The 22,343-nt window shown below is 38.3% G+C and overlaps 1 protein-coding gene across 1 annotated transcript in view; it reads left to right on the forward strand.

The window, feature by feature from the left end:
* megf11 (multiple EGF-like-domains 11) overlaps nucleotides 1-22,343 on the forward strand; it is a 136,744-nt gene that overhangs the window by 105,667 nt on the left and 8,734 nt on the right. The window contains exons 12-23 of the mRNA XM_016550543.1: nucleotides 1,529-1,649; nucleotides 2,695-2,858; nucleotides 2,993-3,095; nucleotides 8,162-8,308; nucleotides 11,940-12,074; nucleotides 16,039-16,167; nucleotides 16,805-16,933; nucleotides 17,683-17,811; nucleotides 18,062-18,190; nucleotides 19,207-19,440; nucleotides 19,905-20,023; nucleotides 20,953-21,007. Coding sequence (XP_016406029.1) covers nucleotides 1,529-1,649; nucleotides 2,695-2,858; nucleotides 2,993-3,095; nucleotides 8,162-8,308; nucleotides 11,940-12,074; nucleotides 16,039-16,167; nucleotides 16,805-16,933; nucleotides 17,683-17,811; nucleotides 18,062-18,190; nucleotides 19,207-19,440; nucleotides 19,905-20,023; nucleotides 20,953-21,007 — 1,594 coding nt within the window. The remainder of the gene's footprint in view (nucleotides 1-1,528; nucleotides 1,650-2,694; nucleotides 2,859-2,992; nucleotides 3,096-8,161; nucleotides 8,309-11,939; nucleotides 12,075-16,038; nucleotides 16,168-16,804; nucleotides 16,934-17,682; nucleotides 17,812-18,061; nucleotides 18,191-19,206; nucleotides 19,441-19,904; nucleotides 20,024-20,952; nucleotides 21,008-22,343) is intronic.

Raw genomic sequence — 22,343 nt, forward strand, 5'->3', positions numbered from 1 at the left:
GTGACGTAGACATGTGGGGGCGTGTTAGAACGAGCTGTTTTAGGTAGGCGTGGTTGACTCTTAACTTTTATAAAGAATATCTCTTTGGATTTGAGACTTTAGTCTTTGCAACTTTACAGATCTTCTTTATGCACCAAGAGCTTGTAACACTCCAAAGAGAAGGGAAAAATTTAAATTGCATCATATGACCCCTTTAAGCACACAGTCGGCAGCAGGAATATAGCCCGCTGTCACTTTAAGAGCCGCACGGATCCAATTTATTGTTACACAAGTATTTTCATTCTCAACTCTTTACATTAATTTATTACATAACCGACAAGGGTTTACGTGAATAATCACTAAGCACCACATTTTGGCACATTTTTGTGTGAATTTGACCGTTTAGGCGCTAAAAGATGACTTTACATGTCCGTGTTGTGTTCCATCTCTGAGCGCATACACAGTAATCTTCCCGAGGAAGCGCAAGTTCTTTCACGCTTTTAAAAACATAAATAAATCGAATCAACTTAAATAAAGCAAGCACGTCCCGTTTTGCAAAAGTCTCGTTACATGATTTTACTGATTTGCACGTGAAATTGGGCTTTTATGGAGGAACGAAAGAGCACCGCTGGAAAGGGGGCGGAATGGGGCGCAATAATCGTTTTATCTCGATTACTGTATTTTCATAATCGTTGGGAGGCTGAAATCGAAATCGAAAATTTATTTTGATTAATTGCACAGCCCTAAGTTCTAGGTGGTTTAGCACATTATTATATGGCTGCTGGAGTGTTCTGAGTGTTTTTTTCACATTTGTATTCTATTGCTAGGCTATCATGGGTGGTTGCCAGGGTGTAGCTATATAGTTGTTAAAATCAGTGTTGGGAAGGTTCCTTTGGAAATGTAACAGGTTACAGATTACAAGTCACCCTACTTAAAAAAAAAAACAGTTAACCTTGAAATAAATCATATACATAAATCCAAACAGGAAATTAAAAAAATTCTGTGTCCTAAACTGCTGAAACATTGGTATCTCAATTTGGGAAAGAAAGTGTGTATGTGGGAAAAAATTCAGATGTAACCCCCTCTGTGATCGTTAACATTTTCATAAGTAATTGTAATTTAATTACACATTTTTTCTCAGTAACTGTAACTGTAACTGATTACAGTTACATTTATTTTGGGTAACACTTTATTTTAAGGTGACCTTGTTACACATTACATGTACTACTATATTTACAATTATGCATAATTACATGGAAGTAACCCTAATCCTAACCATATAGTAAGTACATGTAGTTAATTAATATTACTTAGTACCTAAATGTATAATTACACTGTAACAAGAACACGACTTAAAATAAAGTGTAATCTTATTTTGTAATTTAATAACGAAATGCCATTACATGTAAGTTACTCCCTAACACTGGCTAAAATGTTCTGGGTGGTTCCACAAATTACTGTGCAGTTGATACATTGTTGTAGGTAGTTGCCAGGGCAAAATTTGCTTAATATATATTTCTTGAACAGTTCATCTCTGTGTGTTTTTCAGGGCGACGACTGTTCCCACACCTGCCCACGTGGACTATACGGTACTAACTGCACTTCCACCTGCCACTGCCACAACCAGGCATCCTGCTCACCAATCGATGGCTCCTGCATCTGTAAAGAAGGTACAGCATAATGTGCTCTACTTTATCTTCCTTTTATCCTTATTCCCTCATTTTTCTTATAGACATGAATAGAGAGAAAGCCATGAGAGACTATGGGTTTACAACCAACCTAATAACAAGATTATAGCTTGACCTGTACAAATAAATCAATAAGCAATCAATACATGCAATCAGATGCTAAGGAAAAGTCATAATCTTTACGTTCAATTACTCTGGGACTAATTAATCATTTTCTAATTCCCTTTCAAACAGATGTCAATGTTTAGAGAATTAACCCTGTCTATAAATAAAAATTAGGAATGCCTGACAATCCGGTTATACTCCAAAAACACTTTCCGGACATTAGACATCAAAAAAAAAAAGTAAATAATATCCCCATCCGTTCTCTATATATCCATCTCTGTCATTACGGAAAAAAAGGTGTTTCAATATCAAAGGATCCAAAGTCTCTCCAGGTCACTTTCAAAGGATACATAACCACTTAGCACTTACATGCACATATGGCCTTTTTAGGCTGTAATAGCATAAAAAATGCAGTGTGAATCCACAAGAGCCCTGTGAGTGCTCAGCGTTTGGCTGACCGCAGCTAACCGTACCTATTGTTGCATAAACATGGACATGTCCTTAAAGGCCTGCACCAGCAGAGTATTTGTTCAGGTCCCTCCAGTTTGGAAGGAAGCTCATTAGAGACAGTACCTTTAAAATCCTCATCCCATTCATAATGCAGAACCCCAGTGTGCTACACAACGTCTCTGCCTATCCCACTCTGCTCTTATGTTGACCTCAAACCATGCATATATTCAACTCATTGACGTGAGCCGAGGGAGACAAGAATCCTCTGGCTTCTGTCAAGATGTGACCTCACTTCCCCCTCTTCCCGCTCTATTAATTGAACACTGTTATAATAAACTAGAGAAGCTTTGGCTAGAACTCAAAAAGAGAATGTTAAACCCTCGGTTTTTAGCAAATAAACAACTGAAGGAGCCAATGGTGGAGTAGACAAATAAATTAACGAATGTCTGTACCGTCTCCCTTTGCTTTACAGGTTGGCAGGGTGTAGGCTGCTCAATTCTGTGCTCCAGCGGGACTTGGGGATTGGGCTGTAACCAGACTTGTTTGTGTGCCAATGGTGCGGCTTGTGACCCAATTGACGGCTCCTGTACCTGTACCTCGGGCTGGAGAGGGGAACGCTGCCAGCAGCCCTGCCCCGTGAGTATCTTCCCGGGACCGGTTCCATTGTCTCTCTGCCAGAGGCTAGCAGGATTGGCCGTTTGATTTATAAATATTTGTCATGACAGGGCAGTTTAAGCTTAGCAAGATGGTTTGTGTGTGTGGTTATTCAGGATGGCACATATGGGCTGGAGTGTCGTGAGCGTTGCGACTGTAACCACGCTGATGGATGCGACCCTGTGAGTGGATTCTGTCGCTGTTTGCCGGGATGGACAGGTGAGTGTAAGACCAGTGACATAATCACATCGACATGTTAAAATAGGGTTTTATGAAGCAACATAGATGCTGGAGTGAATTACTCACTCATTGTTGAAAGAAGAATTGATGTGATTTAAACATGCAGTGACAGGCACATAGGACACATTACATTTATGAAAAGTGACAGTAAAGTCTATCCACAATGAACTTTCTATTCATCAAAGAATCATAAAAAAATGTATATCAGTTTCCAAAAAAATATTTTGCAGCATATCTGTTTTTAGCATTGTTTCATAATAATAAGAAATGTTTCTTAAGCACCAAATCATCATATTATAGGATCACGTGACACTGAAGACTGGAGCAATGACTGCTGAGAATTCAGCTTTGCCATGACAGGAATATATTATATTTTAAAATATATTAAATTAGAAAACTGTTATTTTAAATTTTAATAATATTTCACAATTTTTACTGTTTTTTTTATTCAATTAATGCAGGCTTGGTTAGCATGAGATAATTATTTCAAACCTTTAAAAATATTACCATCCCCAAACATCTGAACACTAGTGTAGAACCTAGTATAGTTCATAGCTACGCTTTGATTTCTTGAGGATGAAGTTTTCAAGATGATCAAGTACAAATTATGGATAGCCCATTTTATGTTTTGGCCAATTGTTATAGGAATACTCAATGTGGTTATCCAGAAATGACTTTATATTCTGTATAGAGCTGCAGCTCTGTTACGCTGCAGAAACACTGTCAGTGTGAAAGTACAATGATACCCTGCTGTTAATACAGTTACGCTGCAGCGCTGCTTGCTCTAGCTGTGTGAAACTGACTTACTACTAGTAGTAATACTGCTGCTAATAATTATAAGAGTCAGCTGGCAGAATTTTGAAGATATTGAGGTCTCTCGAGATACCACAATGTGTCTTCATGACACAAATATAATATATAATATCCACCCCGAAGCATCTGCTATAGTTTATTGTTAGAATGTAATAGATTTTCCAATAAAATATTGCAGTGTTAATTTTTAAAGTAATCCAGAAATAATAAAATCAGTGTTTTCTTTGTAATCATGAAAGTATTCATCTTTCATCTGCCTTCATCTTGAGGGAAAAATCATGATTTTTTTCTGAAATATAATTATGAAAGCACGAAATCCCATTTTATTTCAATAGCATAGCAATCGCACATTTTTTTTTCAGCTCCTGCTAATGTTGTATGTTAAATTAAACTGATTCTACATATGTGTGTATATTGTTCAGATTATTCTACACAGGACCACCATGCCTCCAAAAGATGTTATCATAGGACACACAGCCTGCAGGCAGATTAATATGAGATCTCCAAAAGCATGAAGCATTTAACTGTTGCTGAACATGTTACCTAATTAGATTGCACTGACCCAGAATGAAGCAATCGTTCTGCGGTTTGCATATATGGCTTTCACACTGCGCTTACACCTTCTGTTGCAGCGGTCTCAGCACTGTGTGTCCAAGAAAGAGATATGAGAGGCAGTGGACATGTTTGAATATCATAGAAGGGCTGTGTGTGTAAGTTCTTCAGCATGTGAACATGTTATACGAGAAGCGTAAGGGAGCAGGTTGAGATGCTAGATGTGGCTTTGCCTGCAGGCCCTCCATAACTCTCTCCATTCAGGTCTCCGAATTCTGACCATGTGTACTGGGAAATGATGTGGCTTTCATTATCTGCAAGAAGGAGCCAGCTACGCAGAAATCTCACACTCTGCATCCTGCCCAGGTCTCCGCCATCTGCCAGGCCTAATGGAGTCACCAGGGTGCAAATAGGCCTCAGAGACTGCGAGCATCTGAACAAAGAGACTATGCAGAGCAGTGATTTATGGAAGCTATCGAGAGAGAGAGAGAGACAGAGCTAGACGTACATAGTGCATATGTGAGAAGATAGCGTCAGGTCTAAGACTTTAAGAGAATGAGCTACACATGAGATGGTGAGAGAGAGAGATTGCAGAATGTATGATAAGGAATCTCACGTGGAGTCATGTTTTTGAGGTTGCTCATTTAAATAGGTCATATCAAATTTGAATTGATCTTCTGAAATAAGAGTTTGTACTATAAAGACTATAACTATAAAGCCCTGCAACTGTATCGCTCAACACTTCCTCCCAGTCCCAAAAGACCATTTAAAGAAATTGAGGAGCAATAATTAATTTTTAATTTTATATTTTTATTTAGAAAGTTTATATATATGTATGTGTGTATATGTATATATATTCATTGGCTATATATGGCTTTTGTGTACAGTAAAACTTGCAAGCCATAATAATAAAAAAAAATGTTCCTTTGATTCCGTTCTTTTCATTAATTCATTAAACAAATAGAACGATTCATAAGTGAATCATATGAACCAAAATGATTTTCACAAATCCTTATCCAGTAATCACAAACTGGAAAGGTCATGGAAATTGGCCAAAGAATTATATAAAAAATATTTAATAATTACAAAAGCATATACATTGAAGGCTTAATAGTACAGCAGCAAAAAAAATGATAATAAAAAAAATCCATTTAATTCTAAGGGCCAGAGATAGTGTGGAAAATGGTTGTGAAAAAGTAGTAATAAAAAACAACAAATAAATTATCACAAATAAAATATATTTATTATGAACTCATTAAGGTAAGAAAGTAAATGGACTTTCTTTGAAGAGCAGCAGTTGGAAGATTTTTGTGATAAAAATAAAAAGAATTACTAAAGAATGGAGGAGTACAGCATACAGAAAGATATGCCCAAGGACAGACAAGCTGAGAGTGTGTTTTATCAAAAGAGAGAAAGAGAGGGATGTGTGAGACGGGAATTAAATGGTCACTTTCAATAAAACTGTGTGTGCGTCTAATGGAGGGAGGAAGAGAAAGAGACAAAATAACTGAGAGAGAGATAGAGTGAGAAAGCAAAGAAATGTGGACGTGCGATATTAGGTGCTCCAGGGGCTCTAGACTGGAGGATCGTGGGTATAACACAGAGTGTCCTGCAGAAACCTTTGCATTACGTGTGCAGGCATGTGCGCCCGTGTGTCCACTTAACATGTAAAGTGTGGTGGAAAGTGATGTATATGATGGTACTTGCTCTTCACTCATTAATTGGCTGCCGGTCCCCCTGGCAGTTCTCTTCTTGAAAAGTCTCATATGCAGAGAGTCACTTCTCCTCTTTCTTCTCCCTCGCTCTGCTCAAAAGCCCCTCTGTTTGTCACCATTAGGCTTTCAGGGCACTCTTCTATTCTCATTCATTGCTGACAATAAAGGAAGTGCAGGACTTTTTTTCTGCCCAGCCCAGCAGAAGCTCAAACAGGCTTGCCCCTCCTTTGATGTGCGGTGGCTGGGCTTGTCTTAACTGCACATCCCCGTTGCCTCTCCATCCAACCACTTCTCTGTTCTGCCACAGAGGTGAAGCAGGTATGATGCCTGTCCCTGAAGTTTAGACCCGGTCTAATTCAAAGCCCTGGGACTAATGCCGTTTTAATGGGCCGTGCCACTCGCTCAGAAAGTCTCTGTCAAAGGAAATTGTAAATGAGGTTCCTGAGCTGCAGCTTGAAAGGATGTGTGTGTGTGTGTGTGTATGTGTGTGTGTGTGTGTGTGTGTGTGTGTGTGCACATCATTTCTCCCTTCTATGCCATCTTGCTTATGGAGTGTGAAATATATAGATGCTAATTTATTTAAGTTGTATTATTAAAGCAACAAGCCACTCGAGGATGAGCATTACACTGATTTTACCAAAGATAAATGCTGTACTTTGAATGGTGAAACTGTGGTCAGTTCACTGTAGTTCATTGCCCCAAATGACTAATGGCTTTTTTTAAATTGATGACAGCAGCCACATCGTTTGACATAATATATATATATATATATATATATATATTAATCGTGATTAATCATTTAACAGCAGTGAATATAGATATAGATAAATATACAATTTATGTTTATGTTAATAATATCAATAATCAGAATTGTGGTAGAAATTCCCCTACGCACCTGATTTAAGTTAAATCGGGTGTCTCCTGACATCAAAAATTATCCTCGGGTGACTTTTCTGACAGCTAATCATGATAGCTCTGACTGCACTGTAGAACCAGGCCTAAGACAGATCAGTTAAGAATTACAGCTACCTGACTCCTAAGAGAGTCTCACTCTTAGTCAGACGATGTCTCACCCCCTATGAACTATCACTTGGGACTAAGATCTCTAGTGTTCCACTACAACTGCTGCGCAGCAGTAACCAGACAGACTCCAGACAATGCCTTGAATAAGCTTTAATCATGGCCAGGAGGACCTCATACCAATCGCATGGAATCTCCCCCAAAAAAGAAAACAACAGTTTATATAGCATAGGTGCATAGCAAAGATTCATTGCATCATTATTATCTGTTTTATAGTATATATTTACAGTAGCATTTAGCTGTTTGTCTGCTGTGCTGGTTCCGTTGTAAGCTTGTTTATGAGAATGTGTGTCCATGTGCCTTGTTGTTTTCCTGTTTTTGTTGTAACCCCAGCATGACCAGCTAATGTCATTACATTACAACACTTCGAAACAATATAGTAGGTCTCTTCTTTATATATTTGAGTGTGCGTACTTGAGCGTGTCCCTAGTGGAACTCTACACACAAACCAGCTGAAAGAGAATGGGAGAGGAGGCTCAACCACCCGAGGGACTTGGCCCTGTTAATGAACACTCTGCACTGGCAGGGGGGCCCAGTCTGATCAAAAATACATACAGAGCACAGCACAGAGTGGCCCAGTGCTGCGGCCAAGAGATGCATGAACCTACACACACACCACGCTTTTGAAACCAGCACTTGTGCTTTCAGAGAAGCCTGCTTGGTACTCTGTTGCTGTCCCAATAGAAAATATGATACTAGCTTACTATAAAAGCAGTGCCCTTAAGGTTCAGGCATCCCCCATCGCACATGTCTCTTTTCTGATTTATTTTGCTTTTGTTTGTTTTGCTTTCCTGCATGTATTCCCACTTCTGTTTTCTGCTATAATAGTAAATATGGAAGCACATGGAGAACATGCAGTGATACTTCCCTCATTTGTTTTAACAGGCATCCACTGTGACGGCATCTGCCCTCAAGGCTTCTGGGGGCCTAACTGCTCCATGACCTGCTCATGCCAGAACGGAGGCTCCTGCTCTCCTGAAGACGGAACCTGCGTGTGCGCTCCTGGCTACCGCGGGACTTCCTGCAAGAAAAGTAAGCTTCCTGTCAACTTTCTTTCTCCTTCCAGTGACACTTTTAACACAATGTCACCTTCTCGAAGCCTGTCACATAAGTGGTTTATTTGAACACACTTCAACCGAAGACGATAAACAACTGGTGGGATGAGAGGGGGTCACGACTGTTACATCCAGACGGTGACCCTCTGGGTGTGGAGTGGGGACAGTTGAAGAGGGAAGCACTTAGTGAAGAGTCATGAAGTGCGAGCAAATCTTTAATCACACAAATCTTAATCACTTCAGGCCTGGATCTCTGTAGAGATGCCGTGTCCATGTGGGGCTCTCATCAGCCTCTCCATGAGGAGAAGTGTTTACTCAGCCTCTCAAGGGTCTGCTTCTTAAAACACTGATTTGCTCTTGCTGTTTCTCTTTACCACACTGTGCCCTCAACAGATAAGCTGACTGATTGCTGGTCATTTTCAAGGATCAAATATAGTCTGTATATGGTAAAGCCAGTAATATGGCAGGAGACAGGTGACCATTTAAAAAGATGTCCAGGTTAGGGTATCTATTAGGGCTGCACGATATATCGAAATATCGCAAATGTAAACATCGCAATATGCATATCGCAAGGGCGTGCGATATCTGAATCATTTTAATAATAGGCTACTTAAATCAAAACGTTGCAAAAGGTCAAAGTTTTAGTTCGACGAACATAGCAGAGAATTGCTTGACGTTAAAAAGAATTAAGTCTCGTCTTGCTGTCTGACAGACTCACACCTAAAGCGCGTGCACAAGCCGCATCTCGCGCAGCGTCTCTTCAGTTCTGCCTCACACGTGCAAAGCTCGCGCGCGCACACACACACACACACACACACAGAGAGAGAGAGACGCGTTTCAGACGGCGCGCGAACACGTTCGTCTTTCGCATCTCCTCCTTATGTTTGAACAGACACATACACACAGAATTATGTCAATAGTACCCGTCTCGACGATCATTCTCGTAAACGCAGTCGGTTATGTTTTAAATGAATGTAAACAGCTGAGAAAGAAATCGGATGTGTATCATTATACTGGATCCGTGCAGTCGGTTTTAAAGGGACAGCAGCCTATAAATACGTGCTGCTGAATATGCAACTAATGTTAATCAAACAACAAAACAGCTATAACAAAGATTAATCTAAATTTAATTCATACAGTGAACACTATGCAGTGTTATTTTACACTTAATTATTACATTTCTGTACCTGAATACTACTGTTTATGTTATCTATGCTTGTAAATTGTGTATTTATTTTTCTTTCTTTTTTTTTTTACTAACTGTTCACTTGCCTTTAATCATGTTTGAACTTTCTCAGACTATAGTTTTTGCTGTGGCATATGAAGAAGCACTTGAAGTGTATGGAAAGCAAAGTTACAATGATATAAAAAAAATAAACAACAGGCATTCAATAAATAGATTAATAGTTCATATTACAAATAAATATACTTGTTTATTCTGTTAATGTATACGATGTGTGTGTGTATGTGTGTGTGTGTGTGTGTGTGTGTGTGTGTATACCGCAAAAGCAATAATATTGTGAAATATTTTTTCTATTTAAAGTAACGGCTTTCTATTTGAAAATATATTACAATGTAATTTATTGATGTGATCAAAGCTGAATTTTCAGCATCTTGCTATCTATCTGTCATTCTGTTGTTCTGTCTGTTTTCATTGAATACATTTTTAATAAATAAAATTTGTAAATATATTTTACCTAACATTTTAGTTTTACTTTTCAGATTTTTTTTCTGTAATGTTCTAGCATTGTCATTGAATCTCATTATATTCCCATTCTTATTTTAATAGTACGTTTTACTTTATTACAGCTAAAAATACTAATACTAATAATAATAAAATAAAAACTAAAAACTGGAATAATCCGTAAAGTTAAAAGAAACACTGGAATACAATGTTTTTTAAATAAAAACTGCATAAATTAAAGGCAGTACAATATGTACTAACATGATGTATATATACAATTAATACTTCTAGGTTGCTAAATTCAGTTAAAATTTTATATATTATTATTTTGTTTTCATGTTACATTGAAAGTAGAATCTAATTTATTATTTATGTCTCTTGATTTTGGGGTGAAAAATGATCCAGACATGTGTCTTGAGATTCACCCAGTAAGGAGATGTGTATGCAAGTGTGTGTTCAATGATTGCAGCGAGAAAGGAAAGGGAATGCGATTAATCTTCACCACACTGTTCGTTGTTGTACAATTATCTTAATTACAAAGGCCCACCACCCATGGTGGAAAGGTCAGCACACACTACTCTCCTGCATTACACAAAGCTACAGCAATTAAATCGAATCAAGACTCTAATGAAGAAAAATGACCCACAGAAGCTCCCGTCTCGGACAGAGCTGAGTGACAGAGACAGACTGAGACCTCATGCTCTGTGAAACAATGAGCCTGACCATGAGGACGACGAAACCCCCTCATTATTTCTGACTATATTAGTTGTACAGGTGACAGTGGCTCCGTGGTTTAGGGTTAAACGCTAGTACCTGGAAGAATGTTTCAGACCTCAAGTGGCCATAGATTGTAACATTACTGAAATGTTTCAGAACTGTTAAATGAAGTGCTAAAGTATATTTCTATACACTGCCATTCAAAACTTTGAGGTCAGTAAGATTTTCTTATGCTCATCAAGGCTGCATTTATTTGATCAAAAATAAAGTAAAAAGAGTAATATTGTTAAATATTATTAGAACTGAAAATAACAGCTTTCTATTTTAATATGTTTAAAAAATGTATTTATTCCTGTGATGAAAAGATGAATTTGAAATCTTTTGTAGCATTAACTACTGTTACAAAGTTTAATGCCTTCTTGCTGAATAAAAGCATATGTGACCCTGGACCACAAAACCATAGGGTCATAAGGGTCAGTTTGAAATTGAGATCTCAACAATTGAGATTATATATATATATATATATATATGTATATGTATATGTATATGTATATATATTAAAAATAAGCTTTCCATTGATGTATGGTTTTTTAGGATAGGGCAATATTTGGCTGAGATACAACTATTTGAAAATCTGGAATCTGAGGGTGCAAAAAAATCTAAATTTTGAGAAAATCACCTTTAAAGTTGTCCAAATGAAGTTCTTAGCAATGAATATTCATAATCATAAATTAAGTTTTGATGTATTTACGTTAGGAAATTTACAAAATATCTTCATGGAACATGATCTTTACTTAATATCCTAATGATTTTTGGCATAAAAGAAAAATTGATCATTTTGACCCATACAAAGTATTGTTGGCTATTGCTACAAATATATCCGTGCGACTGGTTTTGTGGTCCAGGGTCACATATAGTAATTTACTATTTATTAAACAAAAATACTGACCCAAAACTTGTTTTGAATGGTAGAGTACATAAGATTTTATTTTACTGAATAACAGGACAAAAATATTGATGTTTCTAAATGTTATGTACGAATGTGAACTGCTTTGTACAATATTTTTGTAACTCATATTTTCCATTTATTAAGTGTCTAATCTCTAATTTGTCGTTACTTGCTTTCCCACTTTATCTTTCCTTCCAAATCTGTTGTTCTTTCTGTTTTGTTCCTCTCCTCCCCTTGCTGTCCTTTGCCCCGTGACAGTTTGCCCTCCTGGTTTCTACGGGCACCGCTGCAGCCAGTCATGCCCACAGTGTGTGCACAGCACAGGGCCGTGCCACCACTTCACGGGTCACTGTGAGTGCCTCGCCGGCTTCTTCAGCTCGCTTTGCAACCAAGGCAAGTAGCTCTCGTTCCTCTCCCTCTGTTTCTCTACTTTCTCTCTCTATTTTTCTCTCCTTCTCACCCACGGACCTCACTACAGATCCTTGGAGGCTAGTTGTGCATTGGGGAGAGGTACGGTCACATCACTGTCGAACTAGCTTTACTATAATTACAGTATTTTTCAATTGAAAACAAACTATGACTGAATCAATACACTAAGGCATCTATTTCTCATGATAATGTGTCAGAAATACGCCGTTTCTGCAAAACTGTTGACACATTCTTGTTGCTAACACACAATTTGGAGTTCTGGTGGACATTTTTGCTTTTTGCACAACTCTCAGGGGCCAATGTGAAAATGTTTCTGGCCAGCTGATGAAAATGTTGCTGTCAATAATTATAATGCCTTGAAAACTTTTTTGGGTATTGAACAGTGTTGTTGCAAATTCTGCTGGTTTAAACTTGTCACCAGTGTAACATTGTCTAACTGGCTGACATAGATTAACACAAGTTTTGTCGATATTGTGAGAATGACTTATAGTTATAGTCTTGGAGAAATCAGGAAAAAGTCAAGTTACAAACTAGTTATTGTTTTGCAGCAACAGTGCGTTAATGAATTATAGTTGTTGTGGAGTTTTACTTATAGCTGTATATATATGTATCTTTGTTTGAAAAAATAATAATACTAATTTTAGTATTATTTTTGTGTAAATTTCTAAACTCTACTTTTTTTAAATTATCGGTATCATTACAATAAAACATTTACTGGTACGTTTAAAATGTCTATAAAAATGCATTGCTTATAATAAAATCATTTATTATCATTTTTGTGGTAGGGCCAGTGAAAGTTTTGGCAGAGAAAATCTAGCTGAAGATTTTTTCCTCACATTTTAAAAAATGCATGATTCAGACCCATATAAGCAGGTGACTCTTCTGGAAGCAATTCACACAAACTGTAATGACATCAAAGGTATTTTCTTCTAGTTGCTACTTCCCCTGCTGATGAACCAGAGTGAACCAGAATCGATTGTTATGTAGATGAAATTATGCGGCTGGATTGTGCACTCTTTAGGAAGCACAAATGGATAGACGCTGTCATTTATTGTTGGCATGCATTTTGATTGGTATGTAATGACGATATTGCGGTTCAGTTGGAGATTATATACATAAATGATGCACATAAATAGCAGTTTACCCCTCTCAACCTACCTGTCACTGAAATGAGCTGTACTCGACCCGCATGGCATGTTATGCCATTCTGTGTGTGTGCGCTCTGCCATTGGCAACATGCCCATCTGCAGAACGCCACGCTGACTCTGCTGCTCCGCCGTACTGAAAATAATTGGCATTATCACTGACACTCTGACAAATAACCTTCAGAGGAAATCTGAATATTGCTGAGCTCATTCTTCTGAGCGAGACAAACACTGAAGAGTCAGGTCGATATCACCGCTTTCCATTTTTGTTGAGCTCCTGTGGAAAACCAGAGACAGCGTAGAGAGAATAATTTGTTAATTTCCTCTAATATACTTCATGCTTCAAGATTTACGTCTAGGAGGTCTATAATACCTGGAGAGAGCTATCCGTTAACATTCCCATTCATCATTCCCGTTCAGCTGTGCTGCATATGGATAACCCCCTCCCTGAGAAGTGCGCAGTTTGAAATCTGCCATCTCTGGCTGATGGCAAAACATCTACTGTAATATCATGACATATCTGCATATATGTTGCTTGAAAAACAAATTTATTTCGTCAGAAAGCGTGGCAACTTTTGAATGGCTGTCAATGGAGAACGATGCAATGAAAATGTCATTGTTATGACTTTCTACCAGTAGGGTTTGACCAGAATAAACCCTGCATATACTTTTTTTAAGGGGTCGTTTCTCTACTGTGATTTTCACTTTTTTAAAGTTTTTCAAATGAAGCTCCTCTGTCCGAAGAGAGCGCTGTAAATATTCACTCTATGTTGACTGTTATATACAGATTCTGAGTGAAGTTTCAAGTCAATGAGGCAGATTTTCAACTCAAACTAATAAACCCTAACACTCACTTCCCACTCCACAGCACCCAACTGAGACGTCCAGATGAAATATAGATAGACCATCTCATAATAATTAACCAGTCTTTTCATGAATTAAGGAAAGGCCGTATGAATATATAGAATTCACTTTCATTGCTTTCAGAGCCGTCTTGTGAATAAATATTTAATATGTTAAAGCAAAAGAAGGAAAAGGTTCGAGAAAAGGCTTGTTTTAATTTGTCCAGATCATAATTACTGGAAGAAAGGCAGGCCTCGGGGGGATCGTGGCTAGCCCACATACCTACTTTTTTGTAGTTTGGTCTATGCCGGTGTCCTCCGATGTCTTGAGCCCACGTTCACCCGTCTCAGAACGAGCTAATGAACTTCAGCTAGTCACAGTTGGAATGAAACGGAGCTCGTGACATTTGGGGGCCACTAACTAATAAGAGGAAGCTTTGAGTTAGTTGAAAGAGTTTCCACAAAATGAGAAGAGTGTGGAAATATAATTATTAAAAGCCAGTGGCACAAAGATTTAGCTTCAGCTTCACCTCAGTGGACGAACTGTCTGATTGCAACATCTGACTCTGTTGTGTGGCCGTATTTCAACTCTCATGAGAAGCTGAAGACATCCCATCCCAACGCATCCCATTGTATGTACCTTGCTGTGAACTCACCGAAACTAGAGGAGAGAGAGGGGTGAAAAACATGATGGGCTTTAAACTAAACTGAAATTTCTAATTGAGGCAAGTGTCAGAGCGTGGTGAAATATTCATTTTATTAAAAATGTACACAAGCTCTATTTTTAATTTCATAGTACATCAGTCGACCCTATTCTTGATGGTGCCGAGCGAAGCTGGCAAAGATGGATAATTGGACAGTGTGACAGAAGCACATGTTTGATGGGTGATTCAGCTTTGAAGTGCACGCAGACATGACTTACAATCACTCCTGCACGTGTCACTCTGGTTTATCATCAGTTACTACTCATGCAGAACTATTATAGAACTTACAATGACGCATTATGATCTTTGAAAAGTTTTAAAGGTGAATTGAAAGATGTTGCAGTAAAGTTTAATTGAGACACTATAATTACCTTAACCTAAAAATCCTTCATGTGGTAACATCTGAATGAGTTTATGTCAGAAATATTATTTAACATCGCTGAATCAACATTTCAAAAGTTTGAGGTCAATACGTTTTTTTGTTTTTTTTTTGAAAAAAATTAATACTTCAATAAAGATGCATTAAATTGATCAAAAGTGACAGTAAATACATTTATAATGTTACATAAGATTTTCTATGAATTTCTGTTTTTCCACAATTCCACAAAAATATTAAGTAGTCCAACCATTTTTAACATTGATCATAATAAAAAATGTTTCTTAAACACCAAATCTGTAAATTAGGTGACACTAAAAACTGGAGCAATGACTGCTGAAAATTCAGCTTTGCCATCAGGAATAAATGACAAAAAAAATATATTAAATAGATTTTGAAATACATTAAAATAAAAAAAACTGTTATTTTAAATTGTAATAATATTTCATAATATTACTGTTTTGTACTGGATTTTTAATCAAATAAATGCAGCCTTGGTGAATATAAGAGCATTTTGTCTTTTCAAAAGAATGGTTGATGGGGTGGGGCTTAGAGTTATTAGAGTTTGGGAAATAATATTATTTTTCATAATTTCAATCTTAAATTGTTTAGTGCCGCTGCTGGGTCTTCACTTCACCTTCATTTCACTGAAAGCAAAAGCTATTTCAGAAGGATATGTAATTTGAATGCAAATATTTAACTCGAAAACACAATAACATTATTGTGAACTAAGATCAGTGTTCGGAGGAGTAAAATCATTGTTAGCATCCTCCAGATATGCTGTGATTACCATTGAATGAATGACTCACGGGTTTAAGTGTTGTGTTTGTGTCTGTGTTATGTCTGTTTTTGTCCCGTCAGTGTGTCCCAGTGGCAAATACGGGAAAGCCTGTGCTGAGATCTGCGTGTGCACTAACAATGGCACCTGCAACCCCATTGACGGCTCTTGCCAATGTTTCCCAGGCTGGACTGGAGACGACTGTTCACAGAGTACGAACCAATTTGTCCTTTTCTTTGTTTGCATTTGCAGTTCCACCTTCTTTTATTTGTCCCACTCTTAGTGTTTTATCCTACTGCTCTTTCCCATCCATTTTCATCCATTTGTCTTTCATGGACGTCTCATGGCATAGTGCCACGTAAATCATGACCACGTCCATTTTTCTTTTCCAAATACCCCACAAGACCAACAATTTCTTTCTTCAATAAATTACTTGATAGCACACTCTCAATAATTTACACAGCGCAAGAGAGCGGCAATATGAAATAGAGACGAGAGCAACAATGTCCCGGAGAATTTATCGCTCACCCTCGCGCCCCCCCCTCCCCTCTCAGGCTGTTAATCTAACACTGTTTGCTGTAAGTGAAGGGGTGAGGACTGGCTGAGGGATTTCAATTATTAATTCCCAACAGTGACAATTTCAGCTTATACTGTAGCTATGGCCCTCATTTCAGTGTGATTTCCTCTTTATCTTCGCTCTACCACATTTTATTTGCAAAACATGCAAATTTTACATCAAATGCATCATTTTGTATACGTTATGTAAATTAGGGGCCTGTAAATGTGCGTTTAGACGCGTGTTTTACACATGTTTCTTAGTCTTCATTTGACATGTCTCTGGCTCCGCAGTTTGTCCCATAGGCCAGTGGGGCCCTGACTGCTTGAACTCATGTAACTGTCACAACGGAGCCCAATGTAGTGCCTACGACGGAGAGTGCAGGTGCAGCCTGGGCTGGACCGGCCTCTACTGCACGCAGCGTGAGTCTCTCTCACACACAAGTACACACACATTCACAGTTATTATTTAATACAAACAAGCCACTATTATACACATGCAAACACTCTCTCCCGCACACGTAATGAACATAAAGTGACACAGTGACATCTGTTGGCAGTATTTCAGAACTGCACCAGGGAGTTATGAAATCTCATGATGTTATGATGCCACTGAGTGGTCCTTAATAATAAATGCACGTTTTTTCACATCAGTCATTTGACTCATTATATGACCTTGCTCAAGGCTGAAATCAAAAACCATCAACATCACGCCTGCAAAAAAACAGAATCCATCTCTCATTCATTACGTCAATCATTTCTTGATCCCTCCTCTGCTGCCACTCTGTTTGAAACTTTTTTTTATGACGGCAGTGATATAAACTCTTTCTTGAGGAGTGATGAAATCAGTTTGTGTTTTGCTGCAATGTTTGCTCCAGTAGGCTTGTTATCTTTAGTGGCCAGACTGTCTTTGCGTGTTTGTGTGTTTATGTACTGTACATGTGTTTGTCTATGAATTGCTATTAGTGTACGAGGCCGTCGTGAATAGGGAAACACTGTCATGCTAATATAATTCAATTAGGTACATGTTATAATAACAAATTTTGGTCATTTGTGGAATTCGAATGTCGGGGCTTCTCTTTCACTCTGGGTTCCTGTTGCTGGCACCATCAGCGTACACCAACTGTGTGTTGTAGGTTAATGTGATGTAGCAGGATATCTCTTTCCTTCAGGCTGTCCCTCAGGGTTTTATGGGCGAGACTGTGCAGAGGTGTGCCGCTGTCAAAATGGAGCTGACTGTGATCATATCACTGGCCAATGTGCCTGTCGGACTGGCTTTATTGGGACCAACTGTGAACAGAGTGAGTGTTGTAGCCTCTTTAAGAGTGCGTGTGTTCTTGTCTTAGGGGGTTGTGAGAATGTCAATTCGAAAGAGACGTTTAGCAGCCCTGATGATGATGATGATGGTGATTGATGATCTGTGTGTGTGTGACTGTGTTCCTCATCCACCATCCCAGGCAGTCGATCACAACATGTGTCTGAGTGTTTGTTTTACACGCTGTTGGCCCGGGGTGTTTGGCTAATTGTGTTGGTGTATGTGTTTTTATAAAGAGTGTCCTCCTGGGACGTTTGGCTATGGCTGTCAGCAGCTGTGTGAATGTATGAACAACGCCACCTGCGACTATGTGACTGGAACATGCTACTGCAGCCCGGGATACAAAGGAATCCGCTGTGACCAGGGTAACACTCTCTTTCTTATGTCCTTTTTCATCTGGGGTGAAGAAAAACACTATGGAAAAATCCTATAAGTTTATACTGAACAAAAGAACCTGATATGTTTTAGAGTTGGGCCTCTAAGTAACCACATAGCAAGGCGCTAGCAACTACATAGCAACACATTAACAACCACTCAGAATTTGTACAGCCACATAGAACAACCTAGAAACCACATAGCAACACACTAACAACCATTCAGACCCTTAGCAACTGCATAGAACACCTTAACAACTAAATAGCAACACACTAAAACCCACTCAAACCATTAGCAATCACATAGAACACCCAAGCAACTACATAGCAATACACTAACAACCACTCAAACCATTAGCAACCACATAGAACACCCTAGCAACTACATAGCAATACATCAACAACCACTCAGACTCTTAGCAACTACATAGGACACCTTAACAACTAAATAGCAACACACTAGCAACTGCATAAAAACACACTAACTGCGTCCCACATGACACACTATACACTGTGCACTTATACACTATGTACTTATGCACCATGTACTCAACCATGTAGTGCATGAATTTTATAAGGTTATTGTGGAATCTGATAGCCCCTCAGCTGCAACATTTGAGTGCATGAAGTGTACAACATTCCACACTTCGTTGTTTTTCTGGTTATTTAAGTGCATCATCTGGGTGTGCACTTTTTCTTTTTGGAATTTTCAGTGTGAACACATTACTTGCACTATTTATACTACAAACCGTAATAGAATAGTGCATAAGTACGCGATTTGTGCATCTATTAACACCCACTCAAACCCTTAGCAACCACATAGGAAACCCTAGCAACTGCATAGCAACACACTAACAAACACTCAGACTCTTAGCAACTGCATAGTAATGCCCTGGCAACCACCCAGACCACTGCATGATGCACCACTCCCGTTTTCCTCACAAAATAATTCTATTGTACCTGAGAATTCTATTGTACCCGATCTATAATCATATTCTGTGTCCTAGCGGCTCTAGTGATGGAGGAGCTGAACCCCTATACTAAGATCAGTCCTTCTCTGGGTTCAGAGCGGCAGTCCGCAGGCGCTGTGATGGGCATCATCTTCCTGCTGCTGATCATCATGGCCATGCTCAGCTTGTTTGTTTGGTTCAGGCAGAGACAGAGAGACAAAGGCCAGGAAATGCCCAGTGTCTCGTACACCCCAGCCCTGCGTGTCACCAACACTGACTACTCCCTCTCTGGTGAGAACCTCCTTTGAGACTAATCATCAGATAATCAAATATTGAATAAGCTACTATGAACAACTTCAGATGCTCCATGAATGTTTGGTGACTTATATAGTACATCTTTTTGAAAGGTGTGTAGTGGCATTTTTGTCTGTTCAGTAACTGGAAGTAAAAGTAACAGTATCAGCACTGTATTATTGTTATCACAGTGCTGTATTGCAAAGTATTCAATCATGTAAAAATACTGCATATTTATGATCACTTTTTTATCCCATCTGCATGGGCTAGTTTTGATGATGTGGCTATAAATGGCTTGACCAATTCCATTAAGTGTCATGAACTTCGGTCCATTAAACTGCCCTCTTCTACTCTGTTATTGCAGGAACAGAATGTCATGCATTATCAGACAGGAGTTTAGTAAACTTGTACACTGTGGTATGCAGAAGTTATGAATACTTTTGCCTTGCTCTCTTCCTTAGAAACGTCTCAGAGCAGCAGTGGTGGCCAGTGCTTCTCCAATCCCAGCTACCACACTGTGGCACAGTGCAACATCTCATCCACCATCACAAACAACCTGGACGGCACTCTCGCTCTTAAGGTCAGGACATAGACACATTTGCATTACAGCGAGGTTCACATCCTTGAGGTCGCAACTCCATGATGGTTCGACAGATAAACAATATTTTTTTCAAGCATCATTTGTATGGCCATAGTAGCTGCTCTTGTGCTTAGAATATTACATAAAAACATGCAACAACATGGCCCTTTTTTAAGAAATGAATACTTTTATTCAACAAGGATGCATTAAATTAATCAAAAGTGACAGTGAAGACATCTATAATGCTACAAAGATTTCTGTTTCAAGTAAATTCTGTTCATTAAAGAATGCTCAAAAAATGTATGAGTTTCCATAAAGATATTAAGAAGCACAGTTGTTTTCAGCATTGATAATTATAAAAGATATTTCTTTAGCGCCAAATTATCACATTAGAATAATTTCTCAAGGATCATGTGAAACTGAAGACTGGAAAAATGCAGTTTTAAAATATATTGAAATAGAAAACTCTTCTTTCAAATTGTAATATTTCACAATATTATTATGTATTTTGATTTATTTATTTATTTATTTATTTATGTTTAAATAAATGCAGCCTTGGTGAGCATAAGTGCGATCAAATAAATGCAACCTTGGTGAGTGTAAGAGACTTTCAAAAACATTCAGATCTTACTGACCACAAACTTTTAAACAGCAGTATACATTAGACAGGATTAGTACCAATACGACAGAGCCAATAACAATAAAACTGCATTATAAAATGTGTTGTTGTTCTTGAAAATATAATTTTCTAGTTAGGTAATCATGCTTGTAAGACAAATCTTAATTCAATTGGTTTCAACTTCAGAACATATAAAATAGGTCGCAGACCAAAAAAGGTCACGAATCCCTGCATTACACTGTTTCATCAAGGCTATCGGGGTAATGATCTTTCATTGTCTTTGATGTTTTTTGTCTTTTTTCCCTTTTAGAAAGGAGACAGGAACAATTCAGAATGGAGAGCGTACTGCAATCTCAATGACCTGGGTCAGTGTCCTCACTTAATTTCTTATCTCACCCCCTATTCAAACCATCTTCTATCTGTTCCCGTCAGACAAAGCCTGACAAGTACTCATGCAATTTGAAATGGATCAGATATATCGTTCTTTTCTCCTCGCTCAGCCTATTCCGCAAAACAAATAAGACATTTGTTTTCCATTGAAGCACCAGAGAATTAAACTACTTACTCATTCCTGGGGGTTGTAACGAACAGCAGACTGTGCTTCTGGCACTGGAGCAAGACCTCCGCCTGCTGCGTTTTTAATAAGCCCCTTACTTTAGGTGGCACACACACACATGCTGGAAGGTCAGACTTTGCCTGTATTATCCAAGGTCACTCAGACTAGGGGGGAGAGAGTTCATTACCTCTCTGACTTCCCATCCCAAGCCACCTCACCCCATTATGTCTACCTGCAGGTCTGCTGATAAGGCTTCAGCAGAGCATGCGGGGCCTCAGAGACTCTGGTTGGAGGTTGGGTATTTCAATCATGTTCTGTTACAAGCCCATAGAGGAAGTGAAATGGAGCCAGTGACCACAAGTACAAAGTGGGACAGTTATTTAATCCTTTTATAGGAATTGTTACATTTTGATGAAGATTACAATGACATTGTCTTCTTGATGAATCGTTTACTATAAGACAAGGAATCTATGTGAGTAAATGAGAACAGTTTTGATTCAAGTCAAATCAAGTGAAAGTACAAATTGTCCTTTTCTTTAAACAGACTAAACTACGTCACATTTGTATTGAGGAAAAACCCAACTGAACAGTGTGCGTACACTGAAACTCCACTGCTGTCATGTCACCATGGAGACTATTCATAGAGAAAAACCAAATTAATATTGCACTGGCTTTATCAGTGTGGGGTGGGTGTTTTGTTTGAGCATTTTCATTTATCGATCTTGACGTCACCCTAAAGGCATGTCAGTATCTCTGGGTAGTCAGCTGAGAAACGTGATTTAGAGATGTGATTTGGTTAAAGGTTAACTCATAGTACTCATTAGTGACAAAGCTGAGTAAGAGCTAAGAGCTTGACTTTGCTTTTATATGTGTATGTGCAGGCATTCCTGTGTTGTCTTTTTATCTTGCTTACCTTACACAGCCGATCTGTGTTTTCTGATAACAATATTTTGTTGGTGCTTTAGATTCACCATTAAGCCAAAAAATCCAACAGTAAAGTGTAGTCTACAAAGGTGTTTATAGTAGAATCTAATATTGGTTGGAGACAACATGAGCAAATGTTGGCATTTGTGCTAGAAATTGTACTATCAATATATTGAAATATATATATATATATATATATATATATATATATATATATATAT

This window comes from Sinocyclocheilus rhinocerous, unplaced genomic scaffold, assembly GCF_001515625.1.
Source record: "Sinocyclocheilus rhinocerous isolate Xijiao unplaced genomic scaffold, SAMN03320098_v1.1 scaffold1938, whole genome shotgun sequence".
Taxonomy (NCBI): Eukaryota; Metazoa; Chordata; class Actinopteri; order Cypriniformes; family Cyprinidae; genus Sinocyclocheilus; species Sinocyclocheilus rhinocerous.